Source organism: Cervus canadensis, chromosome 2 (genome assembly GCF_019320065.1).
Source record: "Cervus canadensis isolate Bull #8, Minnesota chromosome 2, ASM1932006v1, whole genome shotgun sequence".
Classification (NCBI taxonomy): domain Eukaryota; kingdom Metazoa; phylum Chordata; class Mammalia; order Artiodactyla; family Cervidae; genus Cervus; species Cervus canadensis.
This window is the reverse complement of record NC_057387.1, coordinates 99,992,554-100,015,681: the sequence shown is the minus strand read 5'-3', so window position 1 is coordinate 100,015,681 and position 23,128 is coordinate 99,992,554. Positions and strand designations below refer to the sequence as shown.

General features: G+C 54.6%; 1 protein-coding gene and 1 long non-coding RNA gene across 3 annotated transcripts in view; one reads left to right on the top strand and one right to left on the bottom strand.

Moving 5' to 3' along the window:
* KCNQ4 (potassium voltage-gated channel subfamily Q member 4) overlaps positions 1-23,128 on the top strand; it is a 56,408-nt gene that overhangs the window by 11,925 nt on the left and 21,355 nt on the right. For both annotated transcript variants that reach the window (XM_043461730.1, XM_043461731.1), the window contains exons 2-7: positions 19,743-19,833; positions 20,543-20,669; positions 20,889-21,064; positions 21,685-21,810; positions 22,181-22,291; positions 22,468-22,563. In XM_043461730.1, coding sequence (XP_043317665.1) covers positions 19,743-19,833; positions 20,543-20,669; positions 20,889-21,064; positions 21,685-21,810; positions 22,181-22,291; positions 22,468-22,563 — 727 coding nt within the window. The remainder of the gene's footprint in view (positions 1-19,742; positions 19,834-20,542; positions 20,670-20,888; positions 21,065-21,684; positions 21,811-22,180; positions 22,292-22,467; positions 22,564-23,128) is intronic.
* Positions 3,553-5,770, bottom strand: LOC122437149. The gene is made up of 3 exons (XR_006268184.1): positions 5,415-5,770; positions 4,862-4,999; positions 3,553-3,990 (listed from the first exon to the last, which is right to left on the bottom strand). It is a non-coding gene; the product is annotated as an uncharacterized LOC122437149 (long non-coding RNA).

The window sequence follows — 23,128 nt, the reverse complement described above, 5'->3', positions numbered from 1 at the left end:
CCGTCATCTTTCCCACCAGATTATGCCTCACTGGGGGCTTCCCTGATGGCTCAGGCAGCCCACTCCAGTATTCTTGCCTGGAGAATCCCATGGCGGGCTACAGCCTCTGGGGTCACAGAGTTGAACACGACTGAGCACACACATGCATACCTAACTGGCCCCGATGGGCCTGCCTGCTGGGAGGCTGCTTCGACAACCAGCTAAGCCTTAAAGTTCAGGTTCTCTCTCTACCCCAGTTCTACACTTTCTTGCTCTTTCATTTGGGAAGCCTTGCCTGGCAGTCCCTGAGGGGCCAGGCCCTATCCCAAGAGCTGGGGACAGAGCAATGAATCAGACTCTCCCCTGCTCCCTGGCGGGAGATGTGCCAGGCGGCTGGCAGCTGTCTGGGTGGAATCCTGTGGGGGCCCAGCTCAGAGGAGCCGAGCCCAGCCCCAAACTGGCGGTGACTGGGAAGGCTTCCCAGAGGAAGAGGTTTCAGCGGAGACCTGAAACGTGAAGAGTCAGAGTCAGCCAGGCAAAGAGGAGGAGGGAATGGCATTCTGGGCCGAGGGACCAGCATGGGCAAAGCCCTGAGGTGGGGCTGAACGTGACCTTTGCACAGAACTGAGAGAGGGCAGGAGAGTGGGAGCCTGGATGGGGTGGGAGGTGTGCAGACAGCAGGCTGGAGCATGAGCGAGGCCAGGCTGAGAATGCCAGGCTGAGGAGCAGAGACTTCCTGGAGGAGACTGGGTTCAGGAAGGAACCGAGGACAGGAGTGCCATGGGCGAATTGGTGACTGAGAAACGCCCCTCTGGGTCTAGCAAGGGGGGCAGGCTCCCGTGGGGAGCTCTGGGGCTGCCACTCGCCAGGCCTCTCTTTCCCTCTGCCTTCCCCTCATGGCCCAGCCGTCTGAGCGGCTCCTCTGGAGCTGCCCACTAACCCTGCCAGGGCCAGGCTGGACCTGGCCTGAAGCCCTAGGGTTTTTGCCTGTATGGAAAGTTCAGCTGCTTATGCAAAGCCTGGCCTGGGGGAAGGTGTGTGTGAATGAGCTGAGGGAGGCCTTGGAAGCAGAGTGGTAGGTGCAGGTCCTGATGGGGGTTGGGGGTCTGTGGGGGGCTCCAGAACAGTGATCTTAGAACTGCCCCACGAGAGCATCCGGGCTTGGCCCAGTGGATGGTGGGGCGCCCTGAGGAAAGGGGCAGAGCCCACAGGGCCTAGCCTGCTGAACTCCCTGTCTGCCAGTTAGGGTGTGGAAATCACTGCCCCCTCCCAGCCCCCTCAGTCTACAGATGCAGAAACTGAGGCCCAGAAGAGGGCATGGAACAAACTTAGGCTAGTGGCAGAGCCCAGGCTTAGCCCAAGAGTCCCGATTGTCCCCATCAACAATAAAGAACAGTGCAAACCTCTCTGCAGCGCTGCCCTGGGCTCAGGTCCCCTCTACGTGGTCTTGGGCAGGTCTCTTCACATCTCTGAGTTTCAGCCTCGGGGTCCAAAATGCTGCCTCATACCGTGAGAAGAGCGTCACCTCTCCCATTTGAAGCTTTAAGGCATGCCTGACCCATCACGGGGCTTAATCAATGTTTACTCAGTGAATCTCACTGAATTCTCACAATGCTGGAGGAAGATATTTATTACACTATTTTTATACTGAGGCTCAGGAAGGAGAAGTGACTTGCCCAAGGGCATTCAGTGGAGAAGTGGCTGATATGGGGCTGGAGCCCAGGTGTCTGGGCACCTGTCTAGGACCCCTGATGGACACGCTCCTATTTTGAGCTCTGGTGAAAAGCAGCTGGTGTCCCAAGCAAGCTCCATCCGTTGGTTGGCCAAAGTGTGTGTGTGTGTGTGTGTGTGTGTGTGAGGTTCGGCTGGCCAGCAGGCTGGAACTCAGCTCACATCAACCCCTGTGCTTCTGTGCTTGGGCCAGGCTGCAGCTGCTGCCCCATGGGGAAGGGACCTTTCCACTTGCCCTCCTGCCTCAAGGTTTTTTTCTTGTGGCCTGGCTGGCTGGAGAGAAGAGCTGGTCATGGCATGACTAACAGGGCACCTGCCAGCCCCTCCCACGTTGGAGTCTGGCCATCTAATGCCCTGCACATGACAGGCATGGGGTGGGCGCAGGGTGGGGAGAGGGATTTGTTCTTCTCTAATCCGGGGGCTGCAGCCCTCTTCTGTCTTGGCCAGGGCCGTGGGAGAGGTTTGTCCCTGGCTGGCCACCCCTCCATGCCCAGCGGCCCCAGCTCAAATCCCTGGCAAGCACCCAGCACCTCTGCTTGGGGCCTTCCCTTGTCCTGCTTATGCTCCCCGCCCCGCCCCCACACTGACGGAGGCCGAGCTGGGACTTATGGGGGCAGATGCTGGGGCATCTGTGACTGGTGGAGATGCGGTGCCATGTAGCATTTGGGGCTCAAGGATGGGGGCAGTGTCAGGGAAGTTTGGCTCAGGCTGGGGCAGAGTTAGGGAGAGGACCAGAATAGGGATACAGAGTTCTGAGTGTTTGGGGCTAATGCTGGGCCACCCCTTCCTGGAGAAATTTGGCTACAAGTCAGGGAGGCAAATGTGTGGGCCGTGCCCGCCACCCCCCCTCCATCGCTGGGCGGTAAACACAGCCGTCTCCCAGGAGACGGGCCCAAACATCTTGGCCCCCCACAGTTATTTATACCAGGACTCCCTCTCCTTCTCAGGCCTGGTCTGGCCTCTCAATCCACTCCTGAGCTGAGCGTCCTGAGCGGAGGGTCCAGCCCCTGTTAAGGCAGGAGGCCCCAGCAGCAGGCCTGCTTAAACCCCACTAGGGACTGGGCGCTCACCACCTCCCAGCGGCATGTCTGCTAGAGGCACTGGGTCTTACTGATCAGAAATGTGCTCAAGAAGGCCAGGGCCTGGGGAGGAAGCCAGAGTCGTGGGATCGAGCTCTGCCTTTGCTTTAAAGGGCTGTATGACTGTGGTCCCTGTCACCTCAGCTTCCCCACAGTTCAGCAGGAGGAAAGGGTCCTGATGGTGCAAACTTTTAAGCAGTAGATCTGGTTCTTTAAAGGAATCATGACACAGGAGTACAATACATAAATACATTAAAGCCGAGCTGCTCTGGGTGGAATCAAGGGTGGGGCCCCAGACTTCTGCCCACTCAGCCTCTATGGCCCTGCATGCCACCAGCCTGGAGCCTCTGCATGACCCGCCTTATTCTAGAACACACTCCAGGGGACCCTGGAGTTCCCGTTTCAGGGCTGGCACAGGCCTCTTGACTGGTTCACCAGCCCAAGGTCCAGTGTTGTGTGAGTGCTCCTAGGATCAAGAGCAAACGTTTGCAGCCAGTATAGATGAGAGCAGGCTGGAGCCACCACAGGAATGTACCCAAGGCCCTTGCAGTGAGGAATGAGCCCAGTGTGGGAGGAGAAGAGGGCACACCAGGGGCTGGGTACTGGAGGGGAGCTGGGGCTGGCTGTCCCCTCTCTGCCAGATTCTAGCATGGGACACCAAGGAGTCAAAGGTTTTAAATTCGAACCTAGCCCTCCAGATCGGCACGAAGGTGAATATGTCAGGAAGGATAGAACATCTTTTATTTAACAGCTTGTTGGCTTATAGTGTGTGGGTCTCCATTTGTACTCTTTCCCAGTCTCACCAGTATTCAAGATGGACTTGCATTGGCTCTCCCTCCATCCACCCACCTCTGTAGGAACCCCAAGGTGCCCTTACCCAGAAATCTCAGGCTGCAGAGGACTGTGGGAAATTCCTGACTCACGGATGCTCAAGGCCCTGGAGACCTGGGTCTTCTTGTTTCCTCCCAGATACTGTCTGAGCTTCTACTTGGCCAGCCTGGGAGATGTGGAGGAGTCAGAATAGGCTTTACCCTTGATGGATGGATCCTAATGAGCTGGTGGCGGTGGGGTGGGAGTGGACAGAGGAAGAAACTGTCTCTGCACGAAGTGGTCCCCAGAGGGGGCCAGGAATCCCAACCAGGGGCTGGGCTAGCACTCCTCAAAGCAGATCAGGGATTCTTGGGGAAGAAGGGGGACCATCCTGAGGAGAGGAGAGAACACGAAAGTCACCACGGTGGAAATAGACAGGGTATGGAAGGGTGGAGTGTGGCCAATACCTAGTGTGTGTACAGCCTCAAACGCTGGGCTGAGAACCTCAGGTGGTGAATCATGAGGAGTCATTGTAGGATTAGAAATCAGGGAGGGGTGCTCAGACTGCAAGGTTAAGTGAACTGGGGTGAGGTTGGGGATGGAGTGGAGTTGTGGTGATCAGTGAAGAGGGAAGAAGGGAGGAGGAATGGGGTGAGTGCTTGGCAGGACAGGAGTGAGGGGCTGGGAAGAAAGAGTTGGTCTCAACTTTGCCTTCTGGAACCTCCTCTCCTGTGTCCTCCTTTGCTCTGTCTTGGTTTCTGCCTCTTTCCCCCACCATTCCGCTGCCCTGGGTCTCCATGCTGGAGAGAGGAGCACCTGTTCCCACACTCATCTCGCCATATAGGTGGCAAGTGGAAGCCCACAGCTGTGTAGGAGGGAACCTGTTCATTCACTCATTCACTCAAATAATATTGATAAGCTGCTCTTGCACCAAGCTCTGTCTGAGGTGTGGGAAAGAGTGGCGAGAGAAGTTGCTTCATTCATGGAGCTTAGATCATGGGGGGCTGGGGCCTAGACACTGTATCTTTCCCTGATGTTCCCCCTCTGGCTCTTTGGCCCATGCCGTTGGATGCCCGGGAGTGGGGCCTCTCTCCATTACCCACTCATTCATTCCAGCTGCCCTGGCATTAGCATTCATCTTCAGAACATTGAGGAGGGGGGTTCAATGATCATGGTCCCAACCCCAGGGACCACCCATCTCCATGATGAACCTGGGGCCTGGGGGCAGCACCCAGGCTCAGGCCCTAGTCTTTCTCACTTACCTGTGACTTTGAGCCCCTCATAAGAAACTTCCTGGCCTCAGTTCTTTATCATGTGGGGCTTTGGGAAGCCCCAAGGAAGTGAGAGGAGGGAAAGACCTGTCAGCTCCAGTGTTCCCCATTGGTGGACAGCTCCTCTGGCTGTGGGTAGAGGTGGAGAAATGCCAAGGGCTCAATATCATCATCATTGTCAACCAAGATAATAGCTACTGTCTACTGTGTTCACTGTGGCCAGCCTCATGGTTCCTCTCATTTAATTTAGTCCCCACGACCAGCTCCCTATGGTCAGTGTATCTTCTCTCCCCATTTGTCAGATGAGGAAACTGTCTCTGTAAGGTGACATGCCTGGTTTGATCCGTTCACCCGCGAACATATCTGACTCTGGGAGCCCTTAAGGACGGCGCGATGAGGGTGCTGCTTGGCACCGGGCTGCCCCTCCTGGGCACTCAGCCTCGAGAGTAGTAACCCAGCCCCACCTCCTCCCCCCACCCTCCTCGGGGGCTTGCACCACCCTGAGTCTGGGCACTGGGTCCTACAACACTGGCCAGAGCAGTACCAGGGGCCGGATCAGTCCAGGACCCGATTTAGGGGCCTTGGCACCTCTGCGTTCCGGGGCTCTCCGTGCCCAGCAAGCGGCGTTGGTGGGTGGGCTAGCCGTGGACAGGGTGTCGCGCCCCCTTTTCGGCCCCCGTCCAAGGGGACGCAGCGGCACCTTCACACTTTCCGCTTGGCCCGCTGCTCGCCTTTCAGGCCGCAGCGTTTTCAATTGTTAATTTGGAAACGGAAAAAGAAGACGGCGGGGCGGGGGAGGCCGCAGGGAGGTAACTTGAGCCTGAGCGCCGCCCGCGCCCCTCCCGCGAGCGGTGCTGGGTGTCGGCGACGCTCCGCCCCTTCCAGGGACCGCCCGGAGCCCCGCCCATCACCGCGCCCCGCCCCTTCCAGTAGCTCCTCCCCGCGCCGACAAGGCCGGGTCAGCCTCCCGGACCCCGGAGCGGGAAGGGGCCCCTGGGGAGGAAGGGAGAGAGGCCGTGCCGAGGGAGGAGTCCCTCTGGAACCCTCCTTGCCAGGAACCCCTCCCTCTCCCGAGGAGCCCCGCCTGCTGTCAGCCTCCTCCGTGTCCCGAAGTGAACCCAAGTCTTTCTGCAACCCCTCTGGGCGGGATTCAAGCGAGCCAAATCCCTGCCTCCAAACTGCCGCAAGAGGGATCATTGGCCCCATTAGACAGACGGAGAAACTGAGTCCCAGAGAGAGACAGTTCACTTGCTCAAGGTCATGCACCTAAGTCTGAGTTCTTGAACCTGGTAGGGGTTTGCTTCTTTTGGTTCTTAGACGTGTAGAGTTCTGTCTTCCTCAGGAGAGGAGGGGGCGCCGGGACTAGAGGTGCAATCTGTCCCCTTCCCCTAACCTCTTCCCTCTTTCTGTGGTTAATGAGCTTTTGGAAGTCCTGCTTTGATCTACCCTGACTCCTCCTTGTTATCATTATTCAATTATAGGGGAGTTTTGGAGGTTGAGGGGCTTCCCTGGTGGCTCAGATGGTAAAGAATCTGCCTGTAACACGGGAGACCCAGGTTAGATCCCTGGGTTGGGAGGATGCTCTGGAGAGGGGAATGACTACCCACTCCAGTATTCTTGCCTGGAGAATTCCGTGGACAGAGGAACCTGGTGGGCTACAGTCCATGGAGTCGCAAAGACTCAGACACCACTGAGCGACTAACACACTTTGGAGGTTGAAGGAGGTCTCTCTAGACTTTCCACACACAGGAGTGCCCTGCAAATGAAATGTAAAAGACCCTCCACTTCCAGCGACTCTAGAAGTTCCTTAGGATGGGCAGCTTCATTCATTTCCCATTGGGAAGCCAAGATCACCAGTCCCAGATAGGTCAGCAGAAAATGGGGGCTCTTGGAGACCTTTCTTCAACCCCCTCCTCTCCCTGAGGAGTAACTGAAACTCAGACACAGCTTCCCACCCCCTCAGCCGGGTGGGGCAGAGCCAGGATGGAGAGCCCTTGATCCAGGTCCCTAGCTTTGCCCACAGCCTGTGCCTCCCCTTCTGCTGCCCCCAACCCTGACCCCTTTCTTGGAGCCACCGCGCAGGCCCTTGCCTTTTAGGAGACTCTGAATCAGTCAGAACCTCTCCCCTTAAAACCCAAGAAAACTGAGGGGATGTCTGCAGACGTGCTTCCAGCCTAAAGCCTAAGACCCTCCTCGCCGCCCCTCCCTCTTGACCGTGGAACAGGCCAGGGTCACTCAGCCAGCCTTTCTCAGCTGTCCGAGCCCATTGGAGCCAGTCTTGCTGGATTTGGTCTGGCTGGTCCTGGATTTGGGGTTCCCACCCTGAGCAAGGCTCTCAGAGCAGCATCTGTAACCAGCAGCCCCAGGTGTGGCCTGCGAGTTTGCATGCTGCTTTGCTTGTTAGCAGCAAAGGCATCTGAACACTCCTCTCCCATCATTTCCCCTCAGCCTCCCACTGGATGAGATCTTCAATGGCTGAGTCTGCAGGACTCCCCAGGTCATCCTCCCCAGGGGACCCAGCCCTCCCCGAAGCTCCTGTTCCACCCTGTCAGCTCTTGGTGCCCTCTGCTCTGGGAGTGATGAGAACCAAGTGGTGGGGACTCAGCTCTCTCCCCTCTTTTGACTCTTCCCTCCCTCCCCTCTTCCCCCTTTGCACAAGTTCTGCTGATTCAGAGGATAGAATCTTCTTAGAGGTGACCCTGACCCCTGCCAGGCTCAAGCAGCTGGAGGCCTGTGTAATCCTTGAATCCAGTGCCACCCTGACACATACAGTGGGAAGGGCAGGGGCAGGCTCCAGCCTGCCGCCCAGAGGAAGGAAATTTTAAGGTGGGGATGAGGGGTGGGTGCCTGGATCCTTCTATGGAAAGAGAAGAAAAAACATTACTTTATGACCCAGTTTCCCATTTCTAAAGAGAGGATTGATTGACTCCAAGGGGTCTTTTGGTGACAAAATATAGTCAGTATCTGCTTGCCTCTTGTCACCTCTATTCCCCCTTGTACAAGTCACCATCATCTCTTACTTGGATTATATACCATTAGCTTCTCAATGCAAGGCAGGGGCAAACGCCATAGCCCACGCCCCCATCCCCTTACCTTGCCATAGTCTGTTCTCCACTCAACAGCTTGTGTGGTCTTTTGCAAACGCAAGTCAGATCATGTTATTTTCTGCTTAGAATTCCCCATCTCACTTGGACTAAAAGCCCCAAACCTCACGATAGCTAGTGGATGATCTGCTTCCCCCCTCCACCACCTACCACTACCCCCCTTCCTCACTCCTCTCTGGGAGCACTCCCTTCTTGATGGTTCTGGAACACATCAGGCACCCTCTGGACAGGTCTTTTACACTTACCTTTCCTTCTGCTCAGAACCTTCTTCTCTGACACCTACCTGCATGGCTCACCGCCTCATTTCCTTCAGGTCTCTGCCCTAATGTCACCTTCTCAATGCCGCTCTTCCTGACCACCCTCTGTAGAACAGCTCCCGACTCCCATACCAATGTTCTTTGTACCCCTTTCCAGCTTCATTTTTCTCCAGCATCATCTGACATTTTTAATGCTGTCTTGTTTATTTATTATGTCTCTTTCCCATGAGAATGTAAGCTCCATGAAGGCAAGGACATTATTGATCTTTGTGCCTGGCATGTGGCAAGCACTCAGTAAATAGTGAGTGAGTGAGTGAGTGAATGCTCTGTGGCTCTGGACTTCGTGGTTCCTGGGTGCTGCTACCTGCACCGGTTCCCTCTGAATCCCATCTGCTACAGGGAGGGTTGAGGTGTGGAGATGGAAGCAGCCACACAGGCGAGGTGGGTGGTACCATTCAGAGGTCCAGTGCGGGGTTCGTCCCCTCTTTCAGGAGACTTTTACCCAGCTCTCATTCTGAGTTGGGAGCATGGCATTCAAGGTGAGAAGAACAGGGTTTCCACAAGCTCTCGGTCTGTGGGAGGAGGCAGGGACTCAAAGAGTGCTTTTCACATGTTGAGGCAAATGCCATGATAGGGGTGAGTGTAGAGGTGGGAATGGGGGATTAAGGGAGCATAGGGTGGGGTTTCCACTCACCCAGCCAGGTTGGAGGAGGGATAGATACAACAGGAGCAAAGCTGAGGAAGGGAGAAAGCTCTGCTTGCTGGTGTGGGGGAACTGAGCTGCAACAATGGAATATCATGTGCCAGGTGGGGCACGGAGTGTGGAGAGTCAGGTGGGGAAGGGCTTGCCTTGCAACCATGCTAAGGTGCTCGGGCCTGAGCCTGCAAGTCGATGGATTTCACACTTTAAAAAAAAGCAGAGAGCCCTTTGTTCAAATGAAATCGTATGCCAAGCTCAGCATGTAAAACTGAGTCACCCAAATTCACACAAGTGGCTCAGGTGGAACCAGGGGAAAGTTTCCACTGACCACCTTGTTTTCATTTCCAAAGTTCAGGCTGCCTGAATTCCACCCCTTAGTTTGCTTTCACCTCCTGCTTGGGAGTCCATGCTCCCTGTTTATCTGTGTTGTCTGCACGGCCTGCCCAGCCCTGAGCAGATGGATAGCCCCTCTTCCCTCCTTGTTCCCACCCTTGCTTGATGTGTTGCTCAGTGCACTTACCTGGGGCACTAGGTAGTCTGGCTGGCACAGCAGAGGGAAGCAATGAGAACAAGTAGGAGATTCCCAGGTGGCCCAGTGGTAAAGAATCCACCCTCCAATGCAGGAGATGCAAGAGACACAGGTTCAATCCATGGGTTGGGAAGATCCCCTGGAGTAGGAAATGACAACCCACTCCAGTATTCTTACCTGGAAGATCCTATAGACAGAGGAGCCTGGCAGGCTTCAGTCCATGGGGTCGCGAAGAGTCGGACACGATTGAGCACACACATACACACACAGGAGATTTGGAGCCGGTCCAGGTGGGAGAGGATGAAGCTGTGACTCATTAAAACACCTTGTCTAGAAGACACCACCTTCCATATCATAGTGGGACCAAGACCTTTCAGACTGGCTCAAGAAAAATTGGCATGTGGAGGTAGAGAACACCTACCAGAAGGAGAGGGAAGAATCCGTAGAGGCTTCATGGCAGGAAGCAGATGTGGGTTTTGCAGAGTCGAGAGGGGAAGATGAGACTCTGGAGGGGCAGTCTCATCTCTACTTCTCTCTGCATCTCTGCCAATGTGCGTCTGTGGTTCCTAACTCCATTCCTGAGAGAAACAATCTGATTGGCTCAGCCCAACCTAGACAGGGGCTGGGGGTGGGGGGAAGACTCTCTTGGGCCAGTGTCCATCTCCTGGTGGCCAAGAGAGGGGCACGGAGCTGTGTGACGCCACATGGGGTTGGCTCTTCCAGAGCTGTCAGGGCCATCTCCAAGGCTGCCCCATATTCTGTGCATCCTGTACGATGCAAAGGGCTGGGCTGAGCGGGACAGTGGTGCTGAATCCAGCCTGTGCTTGAAGGTGGATCAGCCCAGAGCAAGGGATGCCTGGTTCTTATGAGGTCATTTTGGCAGGGTCAACTTTTCATCATTTTTTAGGCTGAAGGGAATGCCTTTTCTAATTGATCCTCCAAGAGGGCACATGTTTTTCATAGTTTGTACTATGCACTGGTGGCTGTCCTCCCTCCAGGGACAGCCTCAGAGACTCTGGAACTAGCTGAAGACTGGCCCTATCCCTTCCGCCCCACAGCTGGAGAGTTACGAGGCTGAAGGGACTTTAGCCGTCACTGAGATGTCCCCCATCTTCTCGGTGAAGATGGGGAAACTGAGGCCCCATGGAGGCTTCACCCCTAGCCCTGAACCCCAGCACAGGCCTCTGGCCCAGAGAAGCGGCGGCCGTGGCAGCAGCCCTGGTGTGGGTCACGTGCTTTTGCTCCCTTTGCCATATTTAGAATCGCTGGATCAGGGAAACTTCTTCTCGTCCCAGCCCCTGAGGATTCTTGGAAAGAGCCTCGCTCTGGGGCCTGGCTGACTGCCCCTCCACTTTATCCCCTTGCAAGAGAAAGACTGAGCCTGTTCTCCCCAGAGGAGCTGGGGCCACCGGACCACACTGCACCGCCGTCAGGAAGTGCCTCTCAGGCCTAGCTGAAGTTCCTTCTGCAGTATCAGCTCTGGTTTGGGGTTTAAGAAGCCCTTTTCTGTGGGAAGGTGGTGGGGGACATGACCTCTGCCTTCATAAGGAACCTTGCATAAATGGGGACACACTGGCCCCAGAATCCCCCAGTCGGGGAGGACAGACCCTTGCCTCTGAGATCCTGGTCTGGAGGGCAAGGAAAGGGAGACACAGTCCCCAAGCCAGATGCAGAAATGACAGAGCCAGCTGGTGGCCAGGCAGGCAGCAGACCCTGGCAGGGCTCAGTCTGGGAGGAGGGACGCTGGAGAGAGGAAGGGAAGGAAGGAGGCCCTAGGGGAAGGGAGGACTGGGGCCTGGAACCGCATTTACATTGGCCTTGTGGGGAGGCTAGGGGGCAGGGGGGGTCCCTTATCCCACACAAGCTCCTTCTTCCCTCAGGATCATCAAGCCCTAAGAAACAAAAAAGGCCCAACCCAACCCAAACCAAAAATGCATGTGTAGAGCACCTGCGATGTTCTGCGTCTTTTCTCCCATCCTCACCTTTGGGGATGATGGCCCTGTGCTCCCATTGGACCACTCTCCAGGGTCTGGTCAGCTCCCTTTTCCATCCTCCACACCTGTGGTTTCAAGTCTCGTCCACCTCTTTAGACCCCCACCCACACTGCTCCCTTCTGAGAAGTTGATCTGGCCTCCTCTTCCCAGAGAAAGTAAAATCCCCTGATGAGGGATCTCTGGGCTTCTCCCATCTGACCCCCAATCTCCTCTCCCACCTGGTTTCTCCCCCTTCTCGCCTGTCACCTTAGAAACTGGCTGGGTCCCTTCTGCTCAGCACCAGCGCTTCTGCTCTGGATCCCAGCCTCCCAGTTGCCCTGCAGACGTCATTCCATTGATCACTCCGTCTCTGTCACATCTTTAACTTCTCCCTGTCTCCTGGCTCCTTCCACCCTGCCTCTCTCATCTGAAAACAACAACGGCGAAACGAACACTGGCTTATTCCCTGTGCTCTGTGTCTTTCTCCAGCTACCGATTTCAGAAAGCTTCTACACTTTGCAGTTAAATTTCTTTAAATAGCTAAACCTCCACTGTCTCTACTTTGTCACTGTTCCTCTCCCTTTCTTATCCCATTGAGACCTGCTCTGGCCCTCCCCTCTGTCTGTGGCTGACCTTGCCAAGGTACCCAGTGACCAACTTGTCACCAAATCCAGTGCCATTTTTCAGATCTTATCTTGTTTGACCTCTTTGGCAGCATTGGACACTGTTGTCCACTCCCTCCTTGAAACACTTTCTTCCCTTGGCTTGACACCTCTGTCTCCTGGTTTCCCTTCCATTTCACCGGCTGCTCCTTTCCAGTCTGGTGGAGGGTCTCTCCTCCTTCTGAGTTGCTGGGGATCCACTGGGTCCTCCTGTACATTGTCCATATGCCCTCTGGACTGTCTCAGTCTTGCCTCTTGTCTTTGGTCACCATCTCTCCCTTGATGTACTCCAAGTCCACATTTCTGGCTCAGGTCTCTGTCTTCATACCTAGAGTGTTTACCCAGCCTTCTCCATCTCAACATGTCCAAAACAGAATTCATCACCCCCATATCTACTCCTCCACGAGGCTCTCCTATCTCAGTTCAGTCATGGCACCTTCATCCATCCAGTCCCCAAACCAGAAATATGAGTCATTCTCTTTCATTGTCCCCATTTCCAATTAATCACCAAGTCTTACTTACTTTCTCTAGTCCATCCACTTACATGCTGCCAGCAGCATCTCTTACCTGAATGATTGAGGAGCTTCCTACTTGCTCTTCCTGATCAGTGTCACCTCTTGTAACCCGTGCTCCCTATTGCCCCTGAGTGGTGGTCCTAAAACACAAATCAGACCATATCATTCCCTCTTAAAATTCTTCAGGGACTTCCCTGGTGGTCCAGTGGCTAAGACTCCACACTTCCAATGCAGGGAACCCAGGTTTGGTTCCTGATCAGGGAACTAGGTCCCAGTACCCAACTAAAGATCCTAAATGCCACAACTAAGACCTGGCACAGCCAACCAAACAAACAAATCCTTTTTTTTTAAAGAAAGTGTTTAAAAAACGAAAACCTTTTCAGTGGTTCCCCACTGCCTTCAGGTCACGTTCATAGGGCCTGAGGGTGCCTGGATCTGGCCCTCTCTGGTTTGTCCTCTGCCCCTTCATTTTAGACCCCTACCTGCCAGAACTACGGGCCACCCTGGACTGCCTACGGGTTCCCACAACCTCTGTTGCTTGCACACACATCCTGCTTTCTCTGCTTGGTGCACTGCCACCTGACCTTGTCGCCTCCTCCAAGCCTTCACCGATCCCTCCACTTGGGCTCTGCTAAAGCCATCTTGAGGTTCCCCCAAAACCCTGGGCACATTGTCATCACCTTGTCTATCATGTCACCTCTATGTTATACTTGTTAATTTCTTGGGTGGGGGAAGTCCTATATGATTCATTTCAGGCTTTACAATAAACCCGACTGGGTGTAGATGGCAATGAACATTTCTTAAGTGAACGTGGCTCTGAGAGGTTAGGCGCTAGCATCTTTTCTGCTGCTTGATTCTACCCCTCAGCCCTCTCACCTTCCACATCCCTGTCTCTCCAGCCTCTGAGCATCTGCCTCTCCGGGAACATCTCCAGAGAGTCTGGAACTGAGTTCATGGCTGACCCTTCCTTCCCTTCTACCCCACTACTGGGGAGTCAAGACTGACACTCCTCACCTCATACTGCAGATAGGGTGCCTGGGGCCCAGAGAGGTATTATGGCGTGGTGGTCCAAATGGACTTGGGTTCAGGTCCCCAGCCTTATGGTTTTGGACAACCTAGCATACCTTTCTTTCTTCTTTTTTTTCAATCATTTTTCCTTTTATTTATTTTTTATTGAAGTCTTTATTGAATTTGTTACAATATTGCTTCTGTTTTCTTTTATGTTTTGGTTTTTTGGCTACAAGGCATGTGGAATCTTGGCTCCCCGACTAGGGATCAAACTCGCATCCCCTGCATTGAAAGTCAAAGTCTTAACCACTGGACTGCCAGGAAGGTCCCTTTTTCCTTTTAAACAACAGTTTTATTGAGATGTAATTCACATACCATATCCACCTGTCCCCTTTAAATATGCACAATTCATAGTTTTAATGTAGTCACAGAGTTGTATAGCCATCGCCTTACACCTCTCTGAGCCTGTTTCCTCCTCGCTAATGAGCTGTGATGACTGTGGGGCTGGGAGGGGGGGTTAGGAATATAGGAATATGCACGTGGAGGGCTCCGCTCAGTGTCTGGCCAATAGGGAGCCTTGGCCAGGAGGCACAGTTATGGGGTCAGACAGCGAACTGGGGTTAAACCAGGTTAGTATGAAGCCCACCTCCCCAGAAGGATTTTCCTACCCCTCCTCCTTGCTCTGTGGCTGTTTCCCCAGCAGTAATTTGAGGAAGGCCATGGAAACAGGGGTGTTGGGGTGAGGGGAAAAGGCAGTGATTACAGTTGTTTAAAAGACCTTGAGACTTCCCTGGTGGTTCAGTGGCTAAGACGCCATGTTCCCAGACTCCATCTCTGGTCAGGGAATTAGATCCTACATGCTGCAACTAAAGATTCCACATGTGCAATGAAGATTGAGGATATGCCGCCACTAAGACCCAGTGCAGCCAAATAAATAAATAAATATTAAAAAAAATAATGAAAAGCCTTGAGTTGGCTAATAACTGAGCCAGCCATAGCCCCTCCCACTCACTAACCTAGTGTGAATTCACTAACCTAACTCTAAAGTGTGGTCCTTGGGGGAGCAGCATTAGAACACCCAGGAATTTTGTAGAAAGCATACTTTCAGGCCCCAGTTCATACTGAATCAGATGCTCTAGAACTGAGGCCCAGAAATCAGGATTTGAATAAGCCCTCCAGGTAATTCTGCTGCCCACTCTACTTTGAGAACCATATATCTAAGCAAACCATTCACTTATTCACCCCTGATCTCCTTGCTGGCCTCCTGAAAGAATAGCATAGTCACAGAATGGGTGGGTGGGGGAGAAAGACTTTTGATAGGTCTCACAATAAGCCTTGGCCAGGACTTCCTTCGTAGCTCAATTGGTAAAGAATCCACCTGTAATGCAGGAGACCCCGGTTTGATTCCCAGGTCAGGAAGAGCCCCTGGAGAAGGGATTGGCTACCCACTCCTGTATTCTTGGGCTTCCCTTGTGGCTCAGCTAGTAAAGAATCTGTCTGCAATTTGAGAGACCTGGGTTCAGTCCCTGGATGGGGAAGATCCCCTGGAGAAGGGAATCAACTACCCTTGGGTACCCTAGGCTACCCACTCCAGGATTCTGGCCTGGAGAATTCCATGGACTGTATAGTCCATGGGGTTGTACACAAAAAGTCGGACACGACTGAGTGACTTTCACTTCACCACTTCAGGGAGAACCAATCCGGCAGCACCCACTGGTCCCAGCTCTGCCTGATTGGCTGGGAGAACGGGGGCCCGAGCTGGAGCCAGGCATGCTGGACAAAGATGCTCCAGTAAGTAGCTGCCAGCCTGGCCTGTCTGCCGGGGAGATTGTAGAGAGCCCCAGCCGGCCAGCGCTGTGTACCATCTATACTCTGTAGATGGGAAACTGAAGCCTCAGAAGGGGGCCTTAGACAGTCCTTTGTTGTATGAATGAAGTCACAGACTCGTTCTGGCAGATACAACCAGACTCCAGCTCAGGGTGACTTCTCTCTGTCTCCTCCACCCCTAAACTCCAGACATGATTTTCCTCTGCTGTCCCAAGTGTGGGTGTCTGTGTGAGGACCCCTCAGGAAGGCCACAGCAGCTAGGGTCCTGGCTCTGCCATGAATTCACTGAGTAATCTTGAGCAAGTCTGTCCTTCCCTGGGCCCCATTTCCTCACCTGGAAGATGGGGATAATTATTCAGCTGCCTGGAATACAAGATGTTCACTGTCAGACAAAATGTATCTGTTCAACTGTATTGAGCATCTAATCCCCTGCCAGTGTGTGAAGGCTGGAGAGGTGAAGTTCACAGGTTTTTAAAACAGTGTCTACTAAATGGAGCTGGTCAAGGATGGAGACTCACCTTCTCTTCCCTTTTCAGGAAGGCTGCTGGTGAGCCCACTGTGTTGGGGATGGATGTGCTTAGGGCTTTGGGAGCCTCTTCAGTGGGTGCAGACTGGGGGCTTTGGTGACATGATGTTTTGATGTTTGTTTAAGTTGAATTTCTGCTGTGCATTTATTCAGGTGAGAGAGGGGATGGGGCCATTACTCTGGGGAGGGGGTAGTTGGAGAAGACCTCTCCAAGGAGGAGATGTTTGAGTAGAGATCTCCCATGAGAATGGGAGCAATAAATAGGCAGAGGAAATAGCAGAGCAAGTGCAAAGCCTGGCGGTGGAAAAACTTTTGATGTGTTCCAGGAACGGCAGGGAGGTAGAGCACCTGATGGGGGAACTGGAGAGAGGCAGATCAAGTTCAAGGGCTGGGTGGGACTGGATCTCGCAGAGCCTTGCTGGACATGCAAAGGAATGTGACTGCCGCTCTCCAAGTGCCAAATCAGGGGAGAGCCTAGTTTCTGGCTTTGCTTTGTAGGAAAATCATGCTGATTGCTCTGAAGAGGGTTCCAGTTGGGCCAGAGTGGAGACAGGGAGACCTGTCAAGGGTGAGATGTTGGGGGTTAGTGAGTCCAGGGCTACAACTCTGTAATTAGCGCCAGTAGAAATTGCTAAAGGATGGGATGTGGCGGGCGAGGGAAAGGAGGAGTCAAGGGTTGCTCTTAGATCATTGGCCTGAGCCCCTGGATGGGAAATGGTGCCATTCCTGAGATGGGGAGATTTTAGGGCAAATTGAGAGTTTGTTTTTGGACATTATGTTGGGTTTGAAAAGCCTCTAGACATCTGAGAAGAGATGCTGAGCAGGCTGTTGGCAGGCAAGCTGGACTCGGGGGAGAGGCTGCCACACCCCCACACCTGCTAAATGGCCAAGGCTGTTGTGATAAAGGGGTGGGGACAGAATTTAAAGGGTTCTCCCCTGCCCCCGCTGGTATGTTTAAGGAAATGAATTAAATATTTAATATTTATTTTTATTTATTTATTTGGCTGAGTCAGGTCTTAGTTGTGGCATGTGAACTCTCAGTTATAGCAGCTGGGATCTAGTTCCCTTACCAGGGATCAAACCCAGGGCCCCCCCCCCCCTGCATTGGGAGCACAGAGTCTTAGCCACTGACTCACCAGGGAAGTTGCTGCATTTTAAAACTGATATTAATTTGTTACCTGAATAGTCATGTTTATTCTTTAAAAATATTGGGAAATGAAGATAAGCAGAAAGCAAAACAAAAGCCAAATCACTCTTAATTTTGCCATCCAGAGACCAGCCCGGCTCACTCTTGGTTTGTATTAATATATAAAAAAAATCTATACTTAAAAAGTTGGAATCACGTTGCTTTAAGTTTTTATAATCTGCTTTTTTCACTTAACCTATTGTGAAGTGGACATTTTAGAGATGTGTAACTCTTGACATGGAAAACATAATGTTGGGGGAAAAAAAAACTATTGAAACACTCAGTGCAAAGCCCCAAACATGACCCATTTATTACCTGAGGTTCTGAGATCAGCCGAGCGATGTGACTGAAGGATTTCTGTCCAGGGCTGGGGTGAATGCCCATCGAGATTTGGCTGCACCCCTTCCCAGAGGAGGGGACGGGATAGGATGACCTCCGGAGGACCCTTCTGCCCCGAGCCCATTCCCGGTGGATGTGGCACTGGGTTCACCTGTGTTTTCTGTGGCTAATTATTGAACACGAGGATCTGGTGCTCCCCACCCCCCTCAACCACCCCTCTCCCCCGCCACACACTCCCCCCACCCCGTGCCTTACATCTTCGCTGACTCAGCTCCTGCCTGGAACTGGCCAAGGAGGCCTCTTCCTCACTCATTCATCCAAAGCCCTTTACTGACATCTGCCACCTACCTCCTCCCTGGGCGGGTGCTGGGCTGAGGCTCTGTTCCCGCCCTCCAAGCAGGAGCAGGCGGGGAGCCCCGGCCAGGGAGGTGTAGGTGGGCCAGGTGGAGCCGTGCCCTTCCTGTGTCTTTGCACCCCACTCCATCTGCCCTGACTTCACAGATGATGAGACTGGCTCAGAGAAGGTGACTTTCTCAGGGTCACACACACTGTAGGACTGGCATTTGAACTTGGGTCTCTGACTCGGAGCCCATGCTCCTGCTGTGATGAAAAAGTAAAGAAGTCACTCAGTTGTGTCTGACTCTGCGACCCGATGGACTATAGCCTACCAGGCTCCTCCGTCCATGGAATTTTTCAGGCAAGAGTACTGGAGTGGGTTGCCATTTCCTTCTCCAGGGGATCTTCCCAACCCAGATTTTGAACCCTGGTCTCCTGCACTGCAGGCAAACGCTGATGAAACAGGAACACAAATAAAATGCTGTTGACTGTGACCTGGGGCTTCCCAGGTGGCACTAGTGGTGAAGAACCTGCCTGTCAATGCTAGGAGACATAAGAGACGTGGGTTCGATCCCTGGATTGAGAAGATCCCCTGGAGGAGGGCATGGCAACCCACTCTGTATTCTTGCCTGGAGGATCCCATGGACAGAGGAGCCTGGCAGGCTACAGTCCACGGGGTTGCAAAGAGTCAGATACAACTGAAGCGACTTAACACGCACACATGCAGATAGTGATTGGGAGGCAGGCACAGGGAGGGGGCGTTCTGAGCTGACGGTGGGACGGGGGCTCCCCCAGCAGGCGCGTTGGGGTGAGGGGAACTTGAGCAGCGTTTCCTCAGGCTCGGATGGTGAGGTGTTTCAGGCAGAGTGCAGTGGCAGGAGTCCCAGGTAGGGGCACTCTGGGAACATTTGGGGCCGGCTGTGGGTCAATGCGTTTCCAGAGAAATGCATTCCTTCAAGAGTCTCTTCCAGGCATGACACCCCCATCAAAAGGAGGAGTGCTTCCTGGAGACCAGCCTCGTTGCCTTTTGCTGCACCTGCGGCCTGTGCCCCACACCCTATCTTCCCTCACATGTTCACTTCTCATGTCCTTTCCCCTCTTCCCATCCACTGGGACATTAGGAACCCTGACTGGCATCTCATCTCTGTCCTGGACATCCTGGTGACCTTGGGTGACTCCCTTTCCCACTCTGAGCCTCAGTTTCCTCATGTGTGCAATTGAGGTTAATTCATGAGCTCATCATGAATCAGATGAGCTGGATTCTAAAGTTCCTTCCATTTCTAAATGTCTGGTTCTGGGCCACTAAGTAGCTTCCCACTGCCCCGTGGGGAGTTCCAGGCCTTGATGGCATGGCCCCCCGATGCCCAATTGCCCTCCCCACACCCTCTCCCCCTCTGCATCCTCCCCTCCCTATCTGTCTTCCCTGATGCCCTTTCCTTCCATAGCTGTCTCAGTATTTAATTTCATAAGAACCCACGAAGGCAGAAGCAGTTGTCTTCATTCTGCAGATGAAGCTATGCTTCATAAGGAAGGGGGGTTCTTGGGTTCCTCCCTCGGCCAGCCCAGACAGACCTGCCTGCCACAGCTCAGTGTCCACCTCTGGGAGCTGTGGGTGCATCAAGGGCAGTTGAGAGGATTGTAAGTTGTCTGTGAGCCCAGCCACCTGGAGCTCGGGGGCTTCTCCCTTTGAGGTCCAGCACAGAGCCACAATTCCAGGGAACTCTGATTCTTAGTCCACTTTCCAGATTACTCCCCAGTAATTCCCCTTCCTCTCCCCTCCCTCTTCCTCCACCTCCGCCTCTTCCTTCTTCCCTTCCTCCTCCTCTCCTCCTCTGCAGCCCCTTGCCAGAGGCTCCTCAGCTGCCCTGTCCATCCAGCATCTAACCCTCTCCTTCATGCTGCTATTGTAGATTTTTGCTGGTCTTCAGCTGCCTGGTGCTGTCCGTGCTGTCCACTATCCAGGAGCACCAGGAACTTGCCAACGAGTGTCTCCTCATCTTAGTGAGTGCTGGAGTCTGGGTCTGAGGGAGGGGTAGCACCTCTGGGCTGAGGGTGAAGGTCAAGTGAGGCTTCACATAGCATATCTCAGAGAGTGGCTTTCTGTGCTGTGTTCCCTGACATGGTGACTGTACTTCTCTGGGCTTCATAAAAGCCCAGAGGGCTTTATGGGTTGCCATAAAAGCCCAAAGGGCTCCCCTGCTTTATAGCAGGTGTTGGGAGGGCTCCTGTCTCTATACTAGGGCTTATGATGGGCCCAGAGAAGAGGAGAGGAGGCCCACTCCTTCTCAGGATCAAAGCTGCTAATGCCACCCCTATGGGATCTGGTTTTAACCCCTAAACAGAAGCACTTCAGAGGGGCACTGTGACCAACAAACACCCCTTGTGTCACCTGGTCACAGGGGTTACAGAGGCTGAGATGGCTGGGAGGGGGAAGGCAGGATGAGGAGCAGAAAAACTCAGACAGTTCATGGGCACAGCAACAGGGGACAGACTTGAGCTTTCAGTTTCTCTGGAAGACATGGAAGAAGCCACTTGCCTTCTGGAACCCTCCCCAGGTCCATCCAGGCGTCAGGTGTAAGAACCTCCAGGAGAGGCAGGCTGAGGAAATTCTAATATCCCTAACCCAGGAACTCGGGCTGGGTGGGTGCTGTGTGATCTAGGCCCGGGGCCTGAAGAGTGGGGACCAGAACTCAGGCCCCTGGTCCCACAGGAATTCGTGATGATCGTGGTGTTTGGTCTGGAGTACATCATCCGCGTCTGGTCTGCTGGATGCTGCTGCCGCTACCGAGGATGGCAGGGCCGCTTCCGCTTTGCCAGAAAACCCTTCTGTGTCATCGGTAATGGTCCTATCCCTCCCGCACCTGATCTTTGACCCCAGACCTCAGGGTTGGCACCCTGACCCCAGGACCCTGGCTAATGACACAGACTCAACGGATCTTCCCAGTCGCCCCCTCGGGCCCCAGGAACCACCCTCGCCCCCAGCCTCGGGTCCAGGCACGGGGTAGGTGCGCTTTCCGACGCTGGCCGTGACCTCGCCCCGTTGCCCGCCTCTACAGACTTCATCGTGTTCGTGGCCTCGGTGGCCGTCATCGCCGCGGGCACACAGGGCAACATCTTTGCCACGTCCGCGCTGCGCAGCATGCGCTTCCTGCAGATCCTGCGCATGGTGCGCATGGACCGCCGCGGCGGCACCTGGAAGCTGCTGGGCTCGGTGGTCTACGCGCACAGCAAGGTGAGGCCGGGCGGGGGCGTGTCCGGGGCGGAGCTGGAGCGGCAGGGGGCGGGGTTGGGGACTTAGGGGTGTCTAGGCACCCAGGGCGACTGAACTGAACTGAACTGAAGGGACCCAGCGCCAGCGATCCCACTGGGGCTAGCGGGGGCCGGGCAGGGGCGGGGTCAGGGGGCGTTCAGGACCAGGCCAGGAGGCGGGGCCTGAGGGGCAGAAGCTTTTGGGTTTAGGGGTTTACACTCACAGCGATGTGGTGACCTGCAGCGGGGTCTGAGGGTGGAGCTGCGGTGGGACCGGATGTGGGGTCGGATAGAAGCCTGAAAGTGGGGGGCAGTGGGCACGGTGGGCTCGTGGGCGAAGACCTGAGCCTGGAAGCTGGAGGGTCAAGGGCAGGGCCACAGCGGGGCGTGCTCTGAGGTTCTGTGAGGACCTGGCTGTGCCCGAAAGGCGGGCAGGGTATCCTGGAAGGGAGTTACTGAGAAAGGCCGGCAGAGCGGCCACCAGGGACTTCCGAGAGGTGGGTACTCTTAACCCGTTCAGAACTCCTCCCATAGGCCATTCTGGGAGCCGTCCACCTACCCCCTGTGCCGGGTGCGTGGTCTCATCCCTTGCTGCCCCCACAGGAGCTGATCACCGCCTGGTACATCGGGTTCCTGGTGCTCATCTTCGCCTCTTTTCTTGTCTATCTGGCCGAGAAGGACGCCAACTCCGACTTCTCCTCCTACGCCGACTCGCTCTGGTGGGGGACGGTGCGTGAGGGTCTGTGCAGGGCCGCCCTTCTCCCTGGGACCCTTCCTGGCCTGATCATTGTGACCCCAAATCCCGTGACCAGCCCCTGTGTTAGTCCCCCAGCTTCCCCCAGTGGACCAGCTTGTGCCCCCATCTAGTTAGTTCCCTACATCAAGCCCTTGTGACCTCTACCCCTCTCCCCATCAGCAAGGGGGAGGAGGAGAATCCATTGATTAGGAACCAGCCCCTGTGACAAGTCCTTGTGACCAGTTCCTGTGGGCAACCATGGAGGCCCCCCTCATGATCAGGCTCCCACCTCCCTGTGCCCCAGCAATCTCCTGTGGGTGGACCCCCTGACCAGCCCTGCAGGTAATTTCTCTGTGTCCCCAGATTACACTGACAACCATCGGTTACGGTGACAAGACGCCACACACGTGGCTGGGCAGGGTCCTGGCTGCTGGCTTCGCCTTACTGGGCATCTCCTTCTTTGCCTTGCCCGCTGTGAGTTCCCCCTTCACTTAGGACGGCCCAGCCTAGGGGAGGGGGTCCTGGGGAGAGAGCCTGCTAAGCCCCTGTCCAGCATTTGCATGGGTGGGGGAGACACCTCAGATGCGCAGCAGTAGGGGTACCTTTAAAGCCTTTGGCTGTCCCACCTCCAACCGTGCCTATTGCCCTAGGGCATCCTCGGCTCTGGCTTTGCCCTGAAGGTGCAGGAGCAGCACCGACAGAAGCACTTTGAGAAGCGGAGGATGCCAGCAGCCAACCTCATCCAGGTACAGGAGCCCCAGGAAGCCCCTGAACTGAACTGGTGTGTCAGATCTGTATGCTGACCCTTGTGTCCCACTTCACAACTATGACTCCACTCAGAGAGAATTTTCTGGAGCCACATGCCAGGTTAGGGACAGAGCTAGGAGGCTGGCTAAGATTGTCAGAAACTTCTCCCTCTTCTGCATGCCCAGTTCAGGGCTAGCCAAAGCTGGCCCACTGCCCAGCTGCAGCCCCAGCTCTGCATGGCCTGAAGTGAAGTAGAGACTGGACAAGAGATCCTAGGCCCCAGGGGGAGACCCAGTTCTGCCCCCCATCAGCTGTGCAGTCATCAGGAAGCCTGTTCCACTCCCAACACCTTAATTCATCCCACCATCCTCCCCACAAATGAATGTTATAACTGCAACCAAGAAAAACACCTTGAAAGAAAGAAATGGTTCTTCAAAGAGCATTTAGCTGGGGACTTGGCCTGATCTGACCTCGAAGGGAAACTCAGGGATGACTACCCTGGGAAACTGACACTTGAGCAGAGGGCTGGAGGATGGGTAGTTAACTAGGTGAAGAGGTGAAGGA